We start from the raw sequence: 21640 nt of genomic DNA, 5'->3' as shown, positions 1-21640 counted from the left end.
TCAGCCTCCCACATCGCTCCCTCTCCCCCCAGTCTGTTCTCCATGCCTCAGTTGGAAGATCTTTTCAAACCCATGTGTCACATTCCAGTGGCTTCCCATTGCTCTTATGATAAAGACATAGCCCTTAGTGGTTACCAGGCCCTGCGTGGTCTGCCCTCTGCCTGCCTTTCCAGCCCTGTTTCTAACTAAGCTAGCTCTTATCTCTGGCTGACCTCTACTCTGGCCTTGGTACCTGGAATGGATCCTGGATTTCCCACCATAGTGCTTGTGCAGCTGATGTTCCCTCTATTTGCCACACTTACCCTGCTCTCCTTCATTTTGACTTAGTTACATCCTTTTTTTTTTTTTCCCCCAGACCTCAACTTAGTCATCACCTCCTCAGGGAGACCTTCCCTTTACATCCCTGACTCATCACTTTTCCCTTTTATCTCTTCTCAGGGCACTACAACCTTTCCTTTGTGCTATTTTCTTTTTTTTTTAAAATTTATTTATTTTTGGCTGCCTTGGGTCTTTGTTGCTGCGCGCGGGCTTTCTCTAGTCGCAGCGAGTGGGGGCTACTTTTCGTTGCGGTACGTGGCCTTCTCATTGTGGTGGCTTCTCTTGTTGCGGAGCACGGGCTCTAGATGCACAGGCTTCAGTAGTTGTGGCTCGCAGGCTCTAGAGCGCAGGCTCAGTAGTTGTGGCGCACGGGATTAGTTTCTCTGCGGCACATGGGATCTTCCTGGACCAGGACTCGAACCCGTGTCCCCTGAATTGGCAGGCGGATTCTTTTTTTTTAAACACATTACTTCTTCTTTTTTTTTTTTAATTTATTTTTGGCTGCATTGGGTCTTAGTTGCCGAGTGGGCTTTCTCTAGTTGTGGTGAGCAGGGGCTACCTTTCATCGCGGTGCGCGGGCTTCTCATTGCGGTGGCTTCTCTTGTTGCAGACCACAGGCTCTAGGTGCTCAGGCTCAGTAGTTGCAGCATGCGGGCTCTAGGGCTCACAGGCTTCAGTAGTTGTGGCGTGCAGACTCAGTAGTTGTGGCACACAGACATAGCTGCTCTGTGGCACATTGGATAGTCCTGGACCAGGGATCAAACCCATGTTCCCCTCACTGGCAGGCAGATTCCTAACCATTGCGCCACCAGGGAAGTCTCAACAGGTGGATTCTTAACCACTGCACCACCAGGGAAGTCCTGTGCTATTTTCTATAGGATTCTTTAACTAATTCCCATCCCTCTAGACTGTAAGCTCCATCTGGGAAGGAGCCGTGTCTGTTTTGCTCAGCATCGTGTCCTCTGCTTAGCAAAGTACTTGGCACATCCGAGGTAGGTACTCAGTGCATGCTGGACAAATGAATAAGCCTCATTTCTCTGAGCTTATTTCTTCATTAGGAAAACGGGGAAATATTGCTGACCTTGGGTGAGGATTAAGTGAGATGGTGTATCAAAGCTTCCAGCATCCAGCACAGGACAGGGTTCATGTCAGTTCAGTATACGGTGGCTTCCTCTGCCCTTTGAAACTCTGGAGTGATCAGGAGGTCAGATGTCCCATATGTTCTCTTTCCAGCAGAGGTCTCCGTAGGGCTGGATCTGAATGTCTCTGAATCAGTAACAGGTTGATTCAGGACTCTCCTGGCGAGTGCAGAAAGATCAATGCTTACAAATGCTAAGTGCTGGTTGCTGGTGATTTATTAGAATTTCAAGGGGAATGATTTACACATGATCCAAACCTTAACATGGGGTTGGGCAGAATGTTTAGAGCCCGGTTGCCTTGGGGATGCTGGATGCTTTCCCTGGGCCACGCAGTATCACAAAGCAGCCTTGTGGTCTCACAGAGGCTATGGATTGAAAAAGTGGGCTCCAATACAGAGTTCCTGACATTCTTCACTCTCTTCAGTGTCACCTTAGAAAGTCCTAAAGTCTTATAAGTTTTAGTGAATCAGAAATGGAAAGAGAGGGCTTCCCTGGTGGCGCAGTGGTTGAGAGTCCGCCTGCCGATGCAGGGGACACGGGTTCGTGCCCCGGTCCGGGAAGGTCCCACATGCCGCGGAGCGGCTGGGTCCGTGAGCCATGGCTGCTGAGCCTGCCTGTCCGGAGCCTGTGCTCCGCAAAGGGAGAGGCCACAGCAGTGAGAGGCCCGCGTACCACAAAAAAAAAAAAAAGAAAGAAATGGAAAGAGAAACTTCCTCACTTGGCAAATGAGAAAACTGAAACAAAGAGGCAAGACAGTGCCTTTATGTCAGCATTGAGATCTCCCTGGGCTATGTGGCTGCTTCCCACTAGCTATCTGTTTTACATTTGGTAGTGTATATATGTCCATGCCACTCTCTCACTTCGTCCCAGCTTACCCTTCCCCCTCCCCGTGTCCTCAAGTCCATTCTCTACGTCTGCGTCTTTATTTCTGTCCTGCCCCTAGGTTCTTCAGAACCTTTTTTTTTTTTTTTCTTTTAGATTCCATGTATATGTGTTAGCAGACGGTATTTGTTTTTCTCTTTCTGACTTACTTCACTCTGTATGACAGACTCTGGGTCCATCCACCTCACTACAAATAACTCAATTTCATTTCTTTTTATTAAGCCATTAATTTTTATACTAGAATCCTTACAATGTCAGGAATGGATGAGAACTTAGAGCTCATCTGGCCTGACCCCCTCAGCTTAGAGATGGAGAAACTGAGGACTGAAGAGGGGGAAGCACAGAGCGTGAGGGAAGGAGGGAGGACAAAACTCAGGTCTCATGGCCTCGGTCTAGTGCTCTTCCAACCTTGTCATTTTCTCTCCAGAGATGAGGAGGAAATGTGGATGGCTTAACTACTCACACCCAGCGACTTGATCCGGGAATAATAGTTCCTTCTGTACGTGAAATTCTGCTTCAAGAAAACACTAATTCTTACCTGAAATGTGTAGCCAGAGATTCCCTTAATGGAGTTGTGTGTGGAGTAGAAATTACGAGATAGTGCTCCAGGAGCGTGGGTCTGGAGGCCATCCCAGGATTCACAGAGGCAGCCACATTTCCATTTATGATAATACAATAGCAGTCATAGCTCTTTTGGACCACTTTTATCACTGTAAAGTGCTTTCATCTCCATTTTCTCATCTGAAGGTGGCAAGATGGGTGTTATTATCCTTGCTTTCCAGACAAGTCCCTAATTGGTTAACTGCACTGCCTTGGTTCACATAGTTGGGCAGAGTTAAAACTTGAACCTGGTCTTTTGTCCCCAAGCCTGCTACTCTAACTCCAAGTAATATGTATCTCAGAATGCTCTAACCCATGAACTAAACTTCTTTTACTTTTCAAAGAAACAGTGTTTTTCCAGCTTTTGCCAGTGATTCTCCCAAGCAGTAAGGAAGAAAATTCCGTTATCCTTGATCCTTCAGAAGGTATCTGTGGAATGCTTACCTAGATATATATAGCACTATGCTACAGACTACAAGGAAACATAAAATCCAGAACTACCTTCAGGAAGTTTATAGTTGGATGAACAAATGAAATATTTAGTCGAAGAATGAAAAAATATGGCAGAGAGCCAGAGGAGTGGCCTAGACACTGAAGGCTCTAGGGTTTCAGGGGAAGGGGAAGTCAGTGTGGGAGAGGGTAGTCAGGAAAGGGTGTGAAATCCTTTGGGAAGGTCCCATTTTAATGGGTGGAGAGTTTGAGACTTGGTTCTGTTGCTTTCTTTGTCTTCTGGCAAGACACAGAACTCTCTGGTCCCCTTCTTCCCAGCTGGACAATAGGAGGTTGTGGACATAATGATATCCAAAGGCATTCCAGCTCTGAAATTCCATCCTATAAAAAAAAGTAAAACGGGCCTAAGGAAATTATTATGGGTGCATTGGGAGATTAAGTATAATACCATTCATTGCAGCCTAATTTATAATGACAAAAACAAATACATGGAAACAAATGAAATTGTAGGGGGAACTGGTTAAATAAATTATGGTACAAATTTGGAATATATGGTATGTTGGAATATATAGCCCCTAAATAGAATGTTTTAAGAGGATATTTAATGACAGAGGAATATGCTCATGATAAGGTAAGTAAAAAGAGTAGGTTACAATAAGGTACTACACTACAACTTCTAATTTTTTTTTCCCAAAAAGAATGTTTGCATAGAAAGACCAGGAGGAAATATGGCAGAGTATTATCTCTAATTGTGGGATTATGAGTGAATTTTATTTTCTTTTATATTTTCTATGCTGAATATGTAATTTGCAGCCTGATTATATCCCCCATAAGTGTTAATGAATAAACTTTCTCAGTGCAGGGAACTGGCCTCTTTGCTGGTGTATTCCTGTGTATATATATGCCCTTGACACATCACTTCCATGGACCTCATCTGGGAGTTTGCATGGAAAAGAGGCAAGAGGCTGAAGGAGGCAGGAAAGCGGGGATCTATTTTTGGCTCAGTCATGAGTCAGCTTTGTGACCTCAGGCAAGTCCCTTCTGAACATCCCTGAGCCTTGGTTTCCTCATCTGGAGAGGGGAATTGGAGGTCACAAAAGGTCCATTGAGCTCCAAGATACACTCATTCCTAAAGATGGAGAATTTCTCCACTGTTGTGGAACCAGCTCAGAGGCCTCATTGGTTCCTTCCGCCTGGCGTCCTTTCTTTCTGTCTCGCTATGCTGTACCTGCGCTTAGCTGCCTAGCTGTAAGATGATTTCTCCCGTTCAGAGTTCAGGGTAGGATGGAGTGGAGTCGAGTTATAGGGCCGAGCTGAGAGGGTGTAGTGACAGTGTTACACCACTAGAGGGAAGCATTGTTTGACTACTTCCCCCTTTCTCACTGTCCTATTTGCTCAGCAGGTGAAGAGTGGCCTTGATTTGCCTCAATTTGGCTTCAAATTCTAGAATTTTAGATTTAAAAGGACTTTGAAGATCATCCAGCAGAACTCAGTTATGCAGATGTGAGATAATAGAGGCCAGAAAAGGCAAGTGACCTACTTGAAGTCACACAGTATTTTTTTCAGGGTCTGTACTATAGGGTTTAGAAGAAGGCTGCAGACAGAGCCAAGAGTGTGATCAGTTGAGTCCACAGAGCGTGGACAGTTCCCATGGTTGTGCAGGAATCTGAGGGATCTGCCTGTATACACGTTTACCCAGCTCCTCTGGCCAGGTGCCAAGAGGCCTGGAGTTGGAGAAGAAAAGATAGAACTCCACCCTGAGGAGCAGTCTGGTGGGGGAAGCCCATGCAAACACATTTATGCTACCTGTGTGTTTTCCTCACCCTCTGTCGCCCTCTGGCGGTCTGCCTAGCCTAGGATCCAGGCTGTGGTGGTGCTTGGAGACTGGTTTACAGAAGACCTGCAGGCGTCCTCGTGAATGATGCCCTCCAAGGTCAGGAGGTACCCTGGCCACCTCCAGTTTGTTACTTCCAGTGAATTTCTGCAGGCACTGCTCACATATTCACATGTCCTATCTTACCATTTCTTGAGGTTTGCAAGGAATCCTGACAGTTTGTTTCCCACCTTCCAAAGGTTTTGTTTACTTGACCCTGGACTGACTCTACTTTTGGTTTCCAGGGTGCCCACCAGCCCTAAGCATTGTGGTAAAGCAGAATTGGGCGCTGGTCTGGGAGCCAGGCAGCTGTGCGACCTTGGGCAGGTTACTTCCTCTCTTTGGGCAGGGAGGTCAGGCTCTCAGCTGCAGCTGTGTCATCTCTGCTAGAGAGATGAAGTTCTGCTGTTATTTTTGGTTTTTGTGTTTGGCAACGAATACCCATTGATCTGTGGTCCAGAGGAGTGCAGTGTGTGTCCAGGTGCAGCAGGAGCAAGATTCACCCTTTGAGGTAGGTGCGCTCGAACAAGGGGCTTGCAGAGAGCCTGGCCAAAGCCAAGTGCAGCTGGGCCTGGAGAGCCACCAGATGGCAGCAGTGGGCAGGCAGATAGCCTTGCGGGTGAGGCCGGTATGGCCAGCATCCAGAGTCAGAATTAGCAAGGTCAGAGCTGAAAGGACCCCAGAGGTCACTACCAGGCCCAGAGAAGGAGGTTACCTAAGGTCTCCCCTGTGAGTTAGTCTCCTCGCTTGTTAGAAGAACTGAGATGGGTTTGGCCTCTAGCTGGCTGCCCCACAGGAAGAGTCAGGAGACAAGAGCCTGGGCCCTGGGCCAGTGAGCTGGAGGTGGGAAGGGAAGGGGACAGCAGTTAACTGTCTGCCTTGATTGTGGTTTCTTTGAGCGTCTGGTCCTAATGATCTCCACCCTCCCGCCTGCAGTAAGGTCAGTGTCCTTTGTCTTTTCCGCTCCCGTCTGCCCAGTTGTCCTCTGGTTCAAGGCCCTCCTCTTCGTCAAGGGTCATCTCGATGTCTCCACACCCAACATATGGGCCTCACCAGAGGTACATTGCAGTAAGTTAGCACAGTTGGTTGAACCAAAAAAAATTTTTTTTTTAATTTCCAAGGGGGTCAGAGTAGGTCAGGGAACCAATCTTTGCCAAGCACTTACCATGTACCGGGTGCTGTGCCAGGTGCTGCCACTTACGTACTCTCATAACTCTCTGAGGTAGGGTTCATTTCCCCTGTAGTCCAGGTGAGGAAATTGAGGCTCAGAGAGGCTGAGTGGCTTGTCTAAAGTAACACAGCTAGTTAACCAAGCAGACACTCGAACCATGCTCTGTTTGATGTCAAAGGTCAGACTCATTTCACTTCCTCATGCCACCTCCCCTTAAAGCAACTGCACTGGAAATGTAGCAAGCGACTCCCAGGCTGGAGGGCAGGGAGGAACACGTGTTTCTCTCTTCTGTGGAGAAAGCTTGTGGTGGGCTGCTGCGGGGAGGAGGCCTGTGAAGCAGTAAAGGGCAGGTATTTGTGGAGCAGGTTCGGGGGTGGTGTCTGGTGGTAGAAGGCCTTCTGAGAAGAGGTCAAGTACCTTTCCTCTCTGCATCTGGACCCTAGCAGTTCCCTCTGCCAGGAGTGCTGGTCTCCCTGAGCCCCACCCATGTAGCGACTGCCACATTCCCATCACTCTGCCCACTGTCACCTCCCATAGAGGCCCTCGCTGTGCACCCCACTGAAAGTGGCTACCTCCACCTGTCTCAGACCCACTCGACTCCGCGCCCAGCTTTATTTTCCACCAGAGCAGTTTTCACTGCCTGAAACTGCAGTATCATCGTTTGTTTACCCTTTTGTCGTCGTTCTCCCCTCACCAGGTGCGAGCCCCATGGGGTTAGGGACTTGGTCTGTTTCATTCCCCACGGATCTCCCCTGGCGTAGAAGAAGGGCTCCATGAGGGTTAGCTGCATGGAGTGGCTGGAGTTTTCGGATGTGGGAGCGTTGCCGTTTTCAGTGGCTGTGCTCAGGAGACCGGCCTGTGGCCCTGCCCTCTTCCCACCTTCTTGGAGAGGCCCAGGGCAGAGAGAGCTTCAGCTCCCTGAGGCTGACAGTGATGCCTGGTGCCCTAGGGTTGTGGGGTCTCGGCTGCCCCATCTGTCCCTGGGGCAGGGGGTTGGCGCACCAGCCATGCTGCGAGTTCACAGGGTGGTTCTGGTAAGGGCTCGGAGGTCCCTGGCAAGAGGGCTGAGTTTCCATTCAAAGAACCCTCCTCCTCTTTCCTGGTGGAGATTGATTTGTTCCAGGAGCTCTCTAAAAGTGAGCATTAAGTGACCGGCCTGTAATTGCGCCATCATTTTTAGGTTCTTGACAGATGGCACTGTGCTTGCCCTTTCTCAGGGGACCTTGCCTGTCTCACGGGAACTCTCAATAATCATAGTGACAGCCAGTGCCTTAAAGTGCTCTCGGACGTGTGCCAAGATGAAAGCGGCCCATTTTGAGGAATCTTGGATCAGCTTTTTCCTAATCTAAGAGTGACTTTTTACCTTAGGAGGAAGCCTGAGGTAGCCAAAAGAGCCCTGAAGAGCCAGGTTCAAGTTCTAATTTGGCTGCTTGCTGGCTGTGTGATCTTAGGCAAGTCAATAACCTCTCTGGGCCTGAATTTCCTCATCTGTTAAATGAGAATCATAATCCCTAATTTGGCTGCCTCAGTGGGGGTATATATCATGTCATTCACTCATTCACACATTCCTTCTTTCATGCCTTCACTCTATTATTCAACAAATATTGAATAACCGAAGTGAGGGCAGGGCATTCCAGGCAGAAGGAATCCTGGAAACAAAGGTATAGAAGTGGGAAGTGCACCCTAGCGTAGTTTGCTTAACATGGAGCCAGAGAGGATCAGAAGGGACTGGAATCCCTCAAGAATAACAGGCATGGGTCCTTATTCAGGCTTTATTCTGTGAGCAGTGGGAGGAGCAGCTGAAGGTTTCGGGGTGGAGGCGATATCTATGAACAAGGGAGGGAGGGCCCTGCCTTGGGGCAGCTCTTACAGGCTACTTTCTGCTCAGGTCTCTCTGTGGCTGATTTTGAGGTACTCTGGATTCCCAGGAGGACCCTCTCCCCCATGACCTGGGCAACCATTAGAAAGGCCGAGACTGGTAGGGACTGGAGTTACCTGGCTCACTGGTCCACCCTCTGGGGAGCTGTCTCAGGCCACAGGGAAGGTTGCGTTTCCTTCCGTCTTGAAGCGTTTCATAAGGGCCTGAAGATGAGCAGCTTCGGGGTTTCTCCCACACCTCCCCGAGGAGATGGAGGGTGTGGGGAAGGGTTATTCATGTTTACCAAGGACGCACTTGTGTGCCAGGCGTTCTGCCAGGGCTTTGCAAAATCATCTATGTAATCCTTACACAAAGATTGCCGAGCAAGGCTCCCTCCCGATTTTACGTGTGAGGAAACTGAAGAGAGGTTAAGAGACATGGACTCAGCCCACCTAGTTACTTGGCCTTACCTTGCTCAGGGTGAAATGGGGTCAGCAATGTCACCTTGTCTACTGGAGGACATTGTGAGGATCAAGTAAGATCCTGGATGTGAAAGCACTTTGTGCCTGCAAAGTACTGTGTGCGCAAATGGGATCATTGACAATACTGTACTGCTTCCCAGAGAACTCTCTGTGATTCGCTTGGGCCTTTCCTGCCTGGGTGATAGAAGGTACTAACTTCCGGTTTCTCCTCTGTGTATCTTCCTCCAGCCAGCCCCTGGGTCAGGGGCTCCGCTCAGCACTTTTCTCATTTAGCCTGCAAGTATGAAGTCACTGCTCTTCTTCAGAAAATTAACTCTGTGGTACAAAATTAATATCAAAGTATGCTTACTTTGTTTGCCATTTTGGTGAAAACAATAAGAAGTCATGGACTTTTAATGCTGGAAGGGACCGTCTCATCCTTGTTTGAAATTTGAGGAACCAGAAGCCCAGGGAGACGGTCCCATAGCTAATGGATGCAGGGCCAGGATTAGAACCCAGGGGTCTCTAGCCCAGGGCTCCTCCACTGCCCTGCAGAGCCTCTCCTAAGAGAGACTGTAATTGCTTCGTCTCCTTTATGGAGGAAGGAAGAATCCAGTTTAATAAATTTCATTACACCAGCCCCTTTATGTAACAGGGCTGTTTCCGGGTCCTGGCAGATGGTCCATAGTAACAGTGCTTTGCTGATTTGGTTGGAGCTGATCCTATGAAATGAAAAATCCTGTGTAGCAGATGCCTTTCCCAGTTCCTGGCCATGGAAAAGTCAGCATCTCCAGGGAAGGCACTATAGCTTTGGTGCTCACCGTCTCTAGTGGGACTCAATGTGAACGCCTCGGAGGTCATCTTAAACCCAGTCAGATTTTTACAGAAGGTCACATTGGTGGAATTTCTTGGTGGGTGGGGTGCTGGTAAAGTGTGTTTTTTCTGGGGCCTGAGGGACAGATGGGATCAGGGAGCAGAGTGGGAGAGAGATGAGATGTGGAAGGGAAGGAAATACAGGCTGTCTCACCGTGGATCTGGCCTGATGGCCCTTCACACCATGAGGCCTTGGACCTCCAGATGAGCAATTTGAATGTAACCTGCAGGACCCCTTTCACTGAAATACTGGGACTCCAAGTCTGATTATCTTCCCTTTCCTGATGGGTGCTCAATCGTAACAGGTTCTCCTTATGGCTTCTTCTGGTGGTGCTTCTTACTGCCACTGCTTGAGGCAAGTGGCAAGTTCCGAGACCACTGACAGGGGGTGGGCGTCACTTCCACAGACTCCTCCTGACCTTGTCCTGCTGCTCTGTTCTCGCTCTCACAGGGTCCTTACATGTGGGGGTGGGAGAGTCCCCCCCATCTGTGAGTGCAGCTCTCTTAAGGCCCCAATAGATCTTTTATACTCAACTTTCCTGAAGAACTTGGGACAGTTCCCAGGGGTGGGGTTAGAGGAAATTTGAGAGGCACCGTCCAGAGTCATGTCCCAAGACGTTCTCACTGGTTGACCACAAACTGGCATCCGGGACAGGCTCCCTCCCCTCCTTGCTCCTACCCCTGGGTGAATTATTTGCCCACCCCAGGATCAGGGGCAACCTCTGTCTCCCTGCTTGAAGATCTTAATCTGGGCCTCCCGTTAACTAACAGCCAGTTTCTCTTTGGAAGCCAAGGATACAAAGAGTATTGGGGGATCTCTTGGGTTTTGGGAGGTGGGACCCTGGTTTCCCAACATGACAGCTTGGATACCATGGTGAGCTTTGCAGAATGTGCTGGCCCTGCTCCTGGTCCTGCTGGACCTCAGGATGGCCTGCAGGGGGCGCTGTGTGCCCACAGCCAGGTGCTGGGACTTTACCCAAGGGACTCAGGCAGCGCGTCTCTGCAGGCCCAGGCGTGCTTGGGAACTGCGGCTTTCCCTTGGCTGTGCCCAATCACCCAAGTCTCATTCCCAGTTCCAGCCTCCAGCTCGGGCACTGTGAGTCATAGTCATCAGTGGAAAACGCAGCTTCACCAACAGCTGGGCTCAGTGCTTGGCCTTTTTTCTTCTTTTTTTGTAACTTCACAGAGATGGAAACTGCTGATGATCTTTTGCAAGAGACAGCAATTGAAGGCAAAGTCCAGGGCTAGGTGGGGAGAGGAGAACCCTGAGGTGATGAGGGTAGATATGTGCGTCTTTCCATTACCCTGCTCTTGGGCCTTCCAAGAAGCCATGCTAGAGAAGCAGGCAGTGAGGAGCCGTGTGGACCTTGCCTGTCTGTGCTCTTTTATGCCAAGGAGCCCAGGAGGCCTTTGGTAATTAGCTAATGCAGGTGGCAGTTGAAGCTTTGAGAGGTTGACGTAGTTTTCTAAGAAGCTGTGAGTAGAATGTGCTAGAAGTCGGGGTGACCTGGGTTCTAGTCTTGCTTTGCTTCTAACCCACTGTTACCTTACCTTGGGTAAGTCAGTTACTTTCCTTACTGGGCTGCACTTTTCCCAGCTGAAGCAGACAGTAGGGTTAGAGTACTCTGAGGTCCCTTCCTGCTCTGGTGGTCTGTGAGTCTGAACTGAATGTAAAGAATTTTGAGCCTTGTTCCCATAATCATCTTGAACATCTGAGACCTGTAACCGTTCCTCCTTATGCAGTGAGCAATGCTCACGGAGAATGACACAAGTACAGGTTCCTACCTTCCAAGGACTTCACATCTACCTTCTTCCTCTCCTCTCCCCACGAAGCAGTGGACAGAGGTTCCTGGGAAGCAGGAAACTGGGATTCGGGTTCTGGCTTTGCCAAATAACGTTGTGTGTCCTTGGGCAAATCCCTCACCTCCTTCAGCCTCGTTTTTATTTTCTCCAAAATCAAAGATGAGACTTGCTTCTTGGCTTCAACTCCCCCCACTCCCTCCGGCCGTCTTCCCCATCCCCACCTGCAGCCTCCTGCTAGCTTTTCTTTAGGGTGTGATTCTTAGCTGCAGAAGCCCTGGGGTATGGTTTCCTTTCTTGCCGGGAGGGAGAGAAGCAAGATTATTTTTTTAATTACGCAGCTAAGATTAGGCAGCAATCTACATTTTAAAGTGTTATTAATAAGAGTCTAAAAGTGTGCGAAGAAGCTTGGGAGTTGGAATGTGAAATGAGTTGGGAAACATCTGCAGAGGCACCGGCCTCAATCAGGGATGTTTTTCTCTGGGTGCCAAGTGACTGCTAGGTGTGACTGGCAGCCTGATGTGCCGCTGGGCTCCTGGAGGAGCAGGAAGCCCAAGCACTGGGCCAGAGCAGGGGCCAGAGCCCCTCAGGTCAGGGGCTCACGGTCCAGCCTCTCATGATGGTTCTTTGCAAACTGGCTTTAGAGAAAGAGTGATAGTCGTGATATTTCCAGCACCTCTATTTAGAGTTTATAAAGTGCTTTCATGTTTATTGTCTCCCTTTTCATCATAGTCCTGAGAGGTAGTTAGAACAAGTCTCACTGTCCCTTCAGGAGTTGGGTGAGGGCTCTTCAATTTAAGTTTCTTCCTTTAAGAAAGGTGGTGTGCTATTCACGAAAAGCCCTGGACAGGAAGTGGGGAGCTGGGCACCTGTGCTGGGCCTCCACCTCCCTCCCCAGCTCTTCCTGTCTCCTTTTCCTACTTTGTATTTATAACACTTAAAGTCATTTGCCAGGGGATATGTTTTATGTGATTTTTGTCCATTGTCTGTCTTCCCCCTGCTAGAATGTAAGCTTCGCCAAGGAAGGGAGTTTTGTCTGTTTCGTTCACTGCTGTGGCCCCTGGCACCTGGGACAGCACCTGGCCTATAGAAAGTACTCAGTAACTATTTGTTGCATAGTGAGAGTGCCGGCTTTGTTTCCGAGTCGTCTGTGTGAAGAGTCCTTTGTTTTCCTTAGTTTTGTATTCTCTTTGGGTAGTTGGAGGGGATGGTCTCTGACATCTGGTGGCACATAAATGCTTGTGGTAAGAGCAATGCCTGTGACTCTTTTTCCTTCCAGCAAACACTGAGCACCTGCTCTGGGTCAGGCCCTATGCTAGGTGCTGTGAGGAATACAGACAGCATACGGAAGGATCACTGTTCTCCACCCTTCAGTGGATATGATGGTTAATTTTATGTGTCACCTTGACTGGGCCATGGGTGCCCAGATATTTAGTAAATGTTGTTCTGCGTGTTTCTGTGAGGGTGTTTTTGGAGATTAACATTTACATCAGTAGACTGAGTAAAGCAGATTGCCCTCCCTAATGTGGGTGCGCCCCATTCAATCAGTTGAAGACCTGAACAGAACAAAAGCTGACCCTTCTCTGAGTAAGAGAGGATTCTCCTGCCTGACAGCATTTGAACTTGGACATTGGCTCTGCAGGTTTTGGACTTGCCAGCCTCCATAATCATGTGAGCCAATTCCTTATAATAAATCTTGCTCTATAGAACCTACTGGTTCTGTTTCTCTGGAGAACCTTGACTAAGACAGTGGGCAATGTAAGACATGTCATCAAATGAGCTTATATTTGGTGGCATAGAATAATAGTTAGAACAGGGGTACAAGCACCATGCCAATGGCTCCTAAAGAACGGATGGCCTATTCTGACTAGGGGATAATGGAAGACTTTAGGGAGGCAGTGGCTTTTGAGCCAGGCCCTGAGGATGAGAAGGAATTCTGTGGGTGGAACAAGCAGGCCGACCAGCAGTGCAGGCTGGGGCACAGCACAACCCTGAGGCCTGGGAGGGAGGAAGTGGAGCAGGCCCTTGACAAAGGGGCAGTCACCCAGCGCTAAGAGAACAGAGGTGCTTGGAGGGAGGGGCTTGTGGAGGGCGAGGGAGCCAAATACACAAACAGTCTAGGACCAGGGCTTCCTGAGATGCCCTCACCAGGTTTGGAGAAGAATCCAGTCCTCCCTGCTTTTGTCTGGGAAGCCCCCATCCTGCGTGGTACAGACAGTCCTACAGCTGGTCCAGGGGCTCCTCAGGTGCAGTCTGTCTGGACTTCTTTCGCCAGTGCCCCTGATTTGACAGCTAATAAAGTGAGTGGTGAAAATGGAGCAGCCGTGTGGAGTGCCTGGCACGTCTTAGGACTCTGATCTTTGTCGTATAGGCCGAGGGTGATGCTCCCTTAGTGATCTGGCCAGGCTGTCTTTGTGCCCCTAGCCCACACAGGTGTCCCTGTGACTCTGAACAACCTCCAGAAGTCCTTGGGACTGTCCACTTTTAAAGAGGCAGTGTGGGCCAATGAAAAGTGGAGCTGGGGTCACATGGAGTGGTGGGTCCCCTGCAGGGCAGTGACTGGGGGCAGCTGGAGGCTCTGAGCTTGAGTTTTCACCTCCCTCTATGCTTCAGTTTCCTCCCCTGTAATTTGAGGGGAGGAAAATGCCTTCTCACGGGGTGTTTTTGTGGACTAAATGGGACAATCCATGTAAAGAGTTTGGCATGAAGTAAGTGCTCTCAAAACATTAATTATTGTTATTATCATCATCATTATTGCAGCTTTGCCACTTCCAAGCTGTGTGATCTTGAGCAAGTCATTTAACCTCTGTGACCTGTTTCTTTTTCTGTAAAATGGGATTCACACCAATCATTCAGTGTTGATTAAATTATATAACTTCATAGCAGTGCCTAAAATAGAGTTTTACACAGAGTCAGCTCTCAACAAATAATTCTCCCCAGGCCCTTATGTTTTTATTCAGTCTCTTTGCAGGCTGCTTCTTCTCTTCTTTTTAGTTGGACAGCTCATGTTTGGAAATTTTATTCCTGTATTAACTTAAAAAAAATTCCAGACCTTTTGTTATGTGATATTATTCATGATACAACTTCGGAGACTTGGGAAATTTTACAAAAACAAACAAACAAACAAGATATAAAACCAAGTTCCCAAATTTTAAAATTGGTAACCATAACATTGTAAATCAACTGTACTTCAATTTAAAAGAAAAAGAATGCATATATATGTAAAACTGTGTCACTTTGCTGTACAGCAGAGATTGGCACAACATTGTAAATCAACTAGACTTCAATAAAAATTGTTAATCATATTAGTGGTCTTTGATATTAGAGTGGATGTTTTATTCAAGGACGCTGGTCAGACTAAATATTCAAAAGCTGCCAAGAAAATTAAATTGTACACCACTCATTTTGACCCTGAGGATTTTTAGACATCATTATTAAAGTTTAGACCAAGAAGATGTCTCAGAGGTCATCGATCCCAGTCCTCTTGTTGTATGGATGGGAAAAATAGGGCCCCTGGAGGGAAGGGTTGTGTTCAAGATCACATAGACTTGGAGAGAAGCCAGGATTAGGATCCAGGTCTTCAGAGTCTCTGGTTAAAGCTTCTTATCTTCTCCAGCTCACCTTGCTTCATCTCTTTTCCGTTGCTCTCTTCCACTCTCTTCCTTTTTACCCCCTGGTTTAAATTTATTTTTGTTGTGTGATGCGATGTGCCATATACTATGCTTGTATCTTACAAAAGTCCCCAAATCCAATGGTGAAGCCTTCAGTGCTCTTCCTCTTCTTTATCAGTAAGATGAAGATGATGACTTACCTAAGACTTACCTGACATGTCGGTAGTTGGCAGCTGGCAGAGGAGATTTGACAAATTGGTAGAAATTGGGGGTGGAACGATGGAAATCCTTGGTAAGGCTGTGGTGTTCAGTTTGGGAGGATAGTAGTAACAGTGGCTAACATTTACTATTATGTGTCATGCACTATATGAAAAAGTATCCTTGCAGCAGCCCTACAAGGAAGGTGTTATTTTTCCATTTTTCAGATGTTGAGTAATTTGCTTAAGATTATGGAGCCAGCAAATGATAAAGTTTAGTAGTTGGGAGCAAGAAGTAGGTAGGAAGAGATGGTTACATTGTTCATTTGTTCATTCAAGCAACAAATACTTTATTGAGCATCTACTCTGTGTTGGGCATTTTTCTAGGATACAGGGATGGGCAGAAACAGTCCCTGCTATCACAGAGCCGATTCTCTGGAGGATGAGACAGACTTTAATCAACGGTCCTCCTAATGAGCATACATTTATAAACTGAGACAAGTTCTCCCAAGATGAGGAACATGGTTCTCTGAGATTGTTGCACAGAAGAGTCTGATCTGGGTTGAGGACTGAGCAGAGTTGAAGGGTGAATACATGTTGACTAGGTGAATGGGCTCAGGGGTAGAGGAGACAGCAGGGGCGGAGGGAAGGGGTGTGGAAGCCTTGAGGAAGAGCAGGATGGCACGTCTGCGTGGGGGAAGCAGCCTGGTGTGCCTGTGTCCGGCCCCTGTCCTCTGAGCTCTCCCCTCTCCTCCTTCTTGCACGGGAAGACTAAGCTTGGTGACTCTCGGGCAATTAGTTCGGTGTTCGAAGTTCTTGGTTTTTATCATCAAGTACCTTTTTATAAAGTCTCTGTCCACATGGCAGAACAAAGGATGGGTTATAGAAATGAGGTTCTTACACTCTAAGGACTTAGAATTAATAACCCTGAGAGTAACAAGTGTTTGTAAACAGGTAAATTATATGATAAGTATAACTCATAGGTGCAGAGAGGCCTCCTTGTGTGTGTGTGTGTGTGTGTCTGTGTGTGTACTCCAGAAGCATTTGAGGTGGGAGGGACTAAAGAGGTTGTGTGGACTTTTTCTGCCTGACCCATGGGATTCTTTTTACAACATCTACCTCTATTTGCTATAACTCCATTTTGATATCTTCATGGCATTCTGTTTCCTTCTGGGACAGATTATGTTAAGAAAATATGGATGTTCCTTGTATCACACTGTAATGTATCTTCTTATCACCTTCAGGACCCCTTTTCCCAGAACAGCGTAGAAATACCTCTTCCCCTGAGGATCCAGATACTGCTGGAGCATCTCCTCACTGTGCCCGTTGCTGTGGCTGCAGCACCTGCCCCTACCAGCATCCTGGGCAGCCCTCTGGCTGGTGAAGGAAGCTGGCCCCCCGACCATTCCCCATCCACCCCCCTTTTGTGTCTTCTCTGATCCCGGAGCACCCAGGGCTTTGCACCTCATTTTCTTTCTCCTCATTCACTCCCCCTTTATTTGTATTTGACTGTTTGATAAGATGTTTGCACAAGGCCCCAGAAGATTTAAATCATTTGGTAACGAAATAACATTGCATGACTCCTGTCAATGGAACCCCTGATCTAGCACCCTCTGCGCCTTTTTATATTTTAATGGCACACCCCCACCTTCCCACTAACCTTGAAATCCAGAAATCTCAAGAGTGCTGTGTATCTCCTTCCGTTTCCTTTCTCTTACGTCAAATGGGGTGCCAAGCCTTGCAAATTCTTACCCCCTTGCAACAACTTCAGCCTTGGCTTTAGCTGATGCCTCTTAGGCTTGTGTCACTGTAGTGGCTTCCTGCCTTCCTTCCCTTTTCACTTACTCCTACTGTGACTTTGCTTGTCCCCTCTCCCACTCCTAGAACCTTCTCTCTGTCAGTAAGATGGGGCTGGTAAGAATACCTGTCTCACGGGGTTGTTGGGAGGGGTAAACAGAATACTGCACAGAGAAAGCTTAGAACAGTATATAGAGAATTCCTAGAACAGAATGCTTAGGCACATAGTGGTGCTAGGGAGGGAAGTGTTAGGTATGAATATTATTATTACTGGCCCCCTGCAAGCCTTTGCCAAATGTACCATCCCCCAAACACTCATTTCATCAGGCCCCACCCCTGCCCAAAAGTCTGCAGTCTCCCCATGGTCTATTTAGCAGTAGTTCCTAAAGTGAGCATGCAAGATGAATTGCCAGGGTGTGGGAAGAGAAAATTCTGACTTCTTTTATGTTTTTATCTCATTGTTTTAAATTTTCTACTTTTGGAGTGTGTTTTCACTATATAGTTTTGAATAAAGGTACCTTTATAATTTATATAATTTATAATGTGTATAATGTAAGTGTATATTTTAATAAATAAATGAATATACATGTATTAGAGGTATGTTAAGAATATTTTATTTTATTTTATTTTTTATTTTTTTGCTGTACGCGGGCCTCTCACCATTGTGGCCTCTCCCGTTGCGGAGCACAGGCTCCGGACGCGCAGGCTCAGCGGCCATGGCTCACGGGCGCAGCCGCTCCGCGGCATGTGGGATCTTCCCGGACCGGGGCACAAACCCACGTCCCCTGCATCGGCAGGCGGACTCTCCACCACTGCGCCTCCAGGGAAGCCTCCTGTTAAAAATATTTTGCTGATAAGGGAGTGCAAGCAAACGAGTCTGGAAGGTGAGGTCTGGACCGTGAGCCTGGCGTTTCTCTGAGGTGGCCCCAGCCTGGCAGCCCGACTCACCGGCGCCGCCCTGCCTCTTGACCCTCCCTCTCTCCACCTGCCCCACCTTGTGCCTTTGGATTTCTGTCGTTGCTTATCTCCTCTCCCCACTCCTGGAATGTTCTCCCTGATCTTCCCATTTTCTTTTCCTTTCCAGAAGTTCACCTTAACGCCACTTGTTCCATCAAGCCTGCCGGGGCAATTCCAGCTCGGAATGCTCCCTCCAAGCTCCCTAGACAGTCTTTGTCAATACCACTCATCTGGCCCCGTTGTTTCCTCCATTGTGTTGGGACCCTTGGCCGTGTATATTTCTTGGCTCCCTAGTTATTCTGTTAATTTTCGCATGCGTGTGCCTTTAAATTATATTTTACTTGCTGACTTTATTTTGAGCTGTTTGTCATTTCTCCCATTTATCTGGAGACACATACCTATACTCGTTGGATGGCATTAATGTATCTATTTTTTGTCACAGTAATATATAATTATTTAATCTAAGGTAGATTCATTTGTCATACATTTGGGATCTAAATGTCCTTGGATTTGCCAGCTTGCTTCAGCTCGAGGCAGACATTTATCTACAGTGCATTAATGAACATCTTTTGTATGTGGATTCATTGTTTTCTTTCACTCCAGGTGACCTAAAAATCGTAATCCCTGTGTTTAATGCCTGAGGTCTGCATGGTCTCTTGGGAAGGAGGCCATGCTAGTGAGGAAAGCTGGACGGTACACAGAACATATCCATTTAATCTGAGTTTCCCCCCGCTCCTCAAACACTGTCAGAATGGCGGTTTCATCAGTTTGTGACAGCCGCTGTGCAATCACTGGATCTGCCATTGGTCTTAGAATCAGAAGACAGAGGTTTATAATTTGCTTTTACCACTGGCTGGGTTTTTCTGGACTTGATCAAGTCAGTTAACCTCTCAAGTCATCTAATCTCCTCTGTAAAATAAGCTTAATAATCTATACTTCACAGAATTTTTATGAGGATTAATTGAGATATTGTCTGTTAATGTGCTGAGCTCCTGGGAGGTGGTCAAAAATGTCTGTTTAAAGGAAAAAGAAAAGAGCCTCCTCTGTCCCCTGTGAGCCTTCTGATGCAGAGTATATTTTGGGGAGAAGCAGACAGACAGCTTCAGGGAGTGTACCTACCTGACTGCACAAACTTAGGTCGGAACCCAAAGGCTGGCCATCCAGTCAGCCTGGTTGTCTGTAATAAAATGTCTGTGGCCTCCCCAGGGAGCATGAAGATTAATTAGTTCATCTTTGTAAAGTGCTTTGAAGGTGAAAAGTGCTACATAAGTGGAATGGTTGAATTGTTATTGGAAATGTAATCATGGTAGCACCATATTCTGGCAGTCTTGCCTGTCTTGGACATCAATAATCAATGGCAGAGGAGGTTCTAAGATGTTTTACTTGATAAGAAAGGATTCACGGTGGGGTTTGTGATAACATAATTCTTTCTGTAGTCTTGCAGTTAGCAACTTGCCAGTTCTTCTCAGCAGAGGAACGCTAGGATCCTTTAAGAAGTAACAGTCTCATCCTATGGCTTCTTGGGAATCTCTCTGCTAAGGCAGTCTGGTTGTAAATCCCAGCCAGCTCAAGCAGAGGGACAGTTTGCCAGTTTGGGATGCTTTGTGGGTCCTGGGCACATGAGCTTTTTGGGGGCTAATCCTACAGAAGTGAAGGAAGTGTGTTTATGCAGTGATTTGGGCCAGTGTGATTAACCAATACAGAGTGGTACCATGGGCTAGTAGAAGGAGTGTGGCTTAACTGTGTGACCCTGGGCTGGTCACTCCTTTGAACCTTAATTTTCCTACCTGTTAAATGGGATCCTAGTAGTTGATGAGTACAGTAATAAAGGTAGCTCAGAGGAGGGAGGGTTTCACCTGTTCTGTGGAGAAATAAGAAGTCAAGAAAGGTTTTGCAGAACTGGTGGTCCATGAGCTGGACTCTGAAGGTTGAGCCATAGTTTATGAAATGAATGATGTAAGGAAAGGGCATCTATGGCAAAAGGAATAGCACGTGTGAGGCCATGAAATAACACATCTGAATGGACCCTCTCCCTGTTCTTGTAATATATCTGGTACCCCGTGGGTTGCACAGACTTCGTTCCCTCTTCGAGGAAGCCTGGAAGAACTTCTTGGTATCTATTTTGGTGTCCATGAGCAGATTGATCCTGAGAACTGTATCCCTGCAGAGCCCTGTACCCCTTCAAAATTCTGACATTTCCCCTATGAGTCTCTGGTTGTTTTTTAACTGACACTATAAACCATATGTTGAATGTGGGACCAGATGAAGCTTTGATACTAAACACAGAGTATGTAGTAGATTTGTCTAGAATTTAATATGCATTACTTGGTGTTTTGTCTCTTAAGCAAAGTTTCTCTTTGTTAAAATAAACATGTATAAAGAATTTATACAGCGCACATGGTTATGCATATTTATTGCAGAGAATCTGTTAATAATCTATGCCTCATCAGATTTTGCATTTCTGTTGAAATAACAAATGTGGCACTTGGTACAACTGAATAAGTTTGGTGAATTCTCTCTTATCTGGGAGAAAAAAGGCCATTTCTTTTTTCCAAACTTCATTTTCTTCATTCGTCTTTAGCACTGGCCAGCTTCCCAGATGGTGCATCTGGGGGACTGAATGCTTTTCTGGCTGTAAATGATTTTGTCTTTTTTTTCCTTCTCTCACTCCTTTCCCTCTAGCATACATAGGCACTCACCTTGGGACTATTAGAATTGCTCCTGTGGGTAAGAGCATAGACTCTGAAAGGTCCTCGATGTTACATGGAGGGAAAAACACATGAAACTGGCCATTAATTGAGCTCAGAGTAAGGCCCTGAGAGACTGTGGCCTGGGGCAAGTCCGGAGCCTGGGGAACCTCAAGGTGGCTGACAGAGGGCTCTGGATTGGGTGAGAGGGAGGGGAGCCTGAGAACAGACATCCTCTGTCCATGCAAAGTACAAAGAGGGTGTGGGGGAGGGGAGAGGGCGCATAGGCCATACAATGCCATGGAGGTGTTCTCTGTGGCCATGTCCATATCTGTTAAAATGCAGGAGCCCAACCTGTAGAAGTAGCCTCGGTTGGAATCCAACTTTGGCACTCAGCCCTTGTTTGATCTTGGTTAAGTCATACATCTCACCTCTCTGAACTTCAGTTCCCACATCTATAAACAGGTGAATATGCACACTTTCTTTGCAGGAAGATAGGAAGGCTCCTGCTACATAGTGGTTGGTACCAAAATGAATGATCATACTTTCTCTTGTAATTCTCGCTTACCCATGAGAGCATAGCTGTGGAATATAGCCTTAATTCAAATAAGTTTTTTTTTCTTTTTTTAGAAACTGGCAAGGTATTTACCTGGGGCCGAGCAGACTACGGTCAACTGGGGAGGACATTGGAGTCTCATGAAGACTGGAAACCAAAGAAGCAGGATCCATCCCTCCGCTGCTCCAGGCCATCAAAGAGCACACCTTCCTCTCTGCATTGCTTAACGGGAGCAACTGAGGTAGGAAGTGACCTCTTTCCACAGAGGTGATGCGTTTCTCTTCCTTATCTTTCAGAGGAGCATTCACTGAGAGCCTACTGTGTGCTTATAGTTTAGGCCTTATGGTGGGTTCCATGCAGAAGCCTGAAGGGGTCCTTGCTTCAAGTTGCTCAGGTTTAATATGGTAGAA

The 21640-nt window shown here is 47.3% G+C and overlaps 1 protein-coding gene across 2 annotated transcripts in view; it reads left to right on the top strand.

The window, feature by feature from the left end:
• Positions 1 to 21640, top strand: part of SERGEF (secretion regulating guanine nucleotide exchange factor) — a 223672-nt gene that overhangs the window by 27666 nt on the left and 174366 nt on the right. For both annotated transcript variants that reach the window (XM_082628679.1, XM_082628678.1), the window contains exon 9: positions 21305 to 21471. In XM_082628679.1, the coding sequence (XP_082484805.1) occupies positions 21305 to 21471 (167 nt within the window). The remainder of the gene's footprint in view (positions 1 to 21304; positions 21472 to 21640) is intronic.

Source organism: Mesoplodon mirus, assembly GCF_964341445.2.
Source record: "Mesoplodon mirus genome assembly, chromosome: 7".
NCBI classification, from domain to species: domain Eukaryota; kingdom Metazoa; phylum Chordata; class Mammalia; order Artiodactyla; family Ziphiidae; genus Mesoplodon; species Mesoplodon mirus.
The sequence above is the reverse complement of the archived record's forward strand: the minus strand, read 5'-3'. Positions and strand labels throughout refer to the sequence as shown.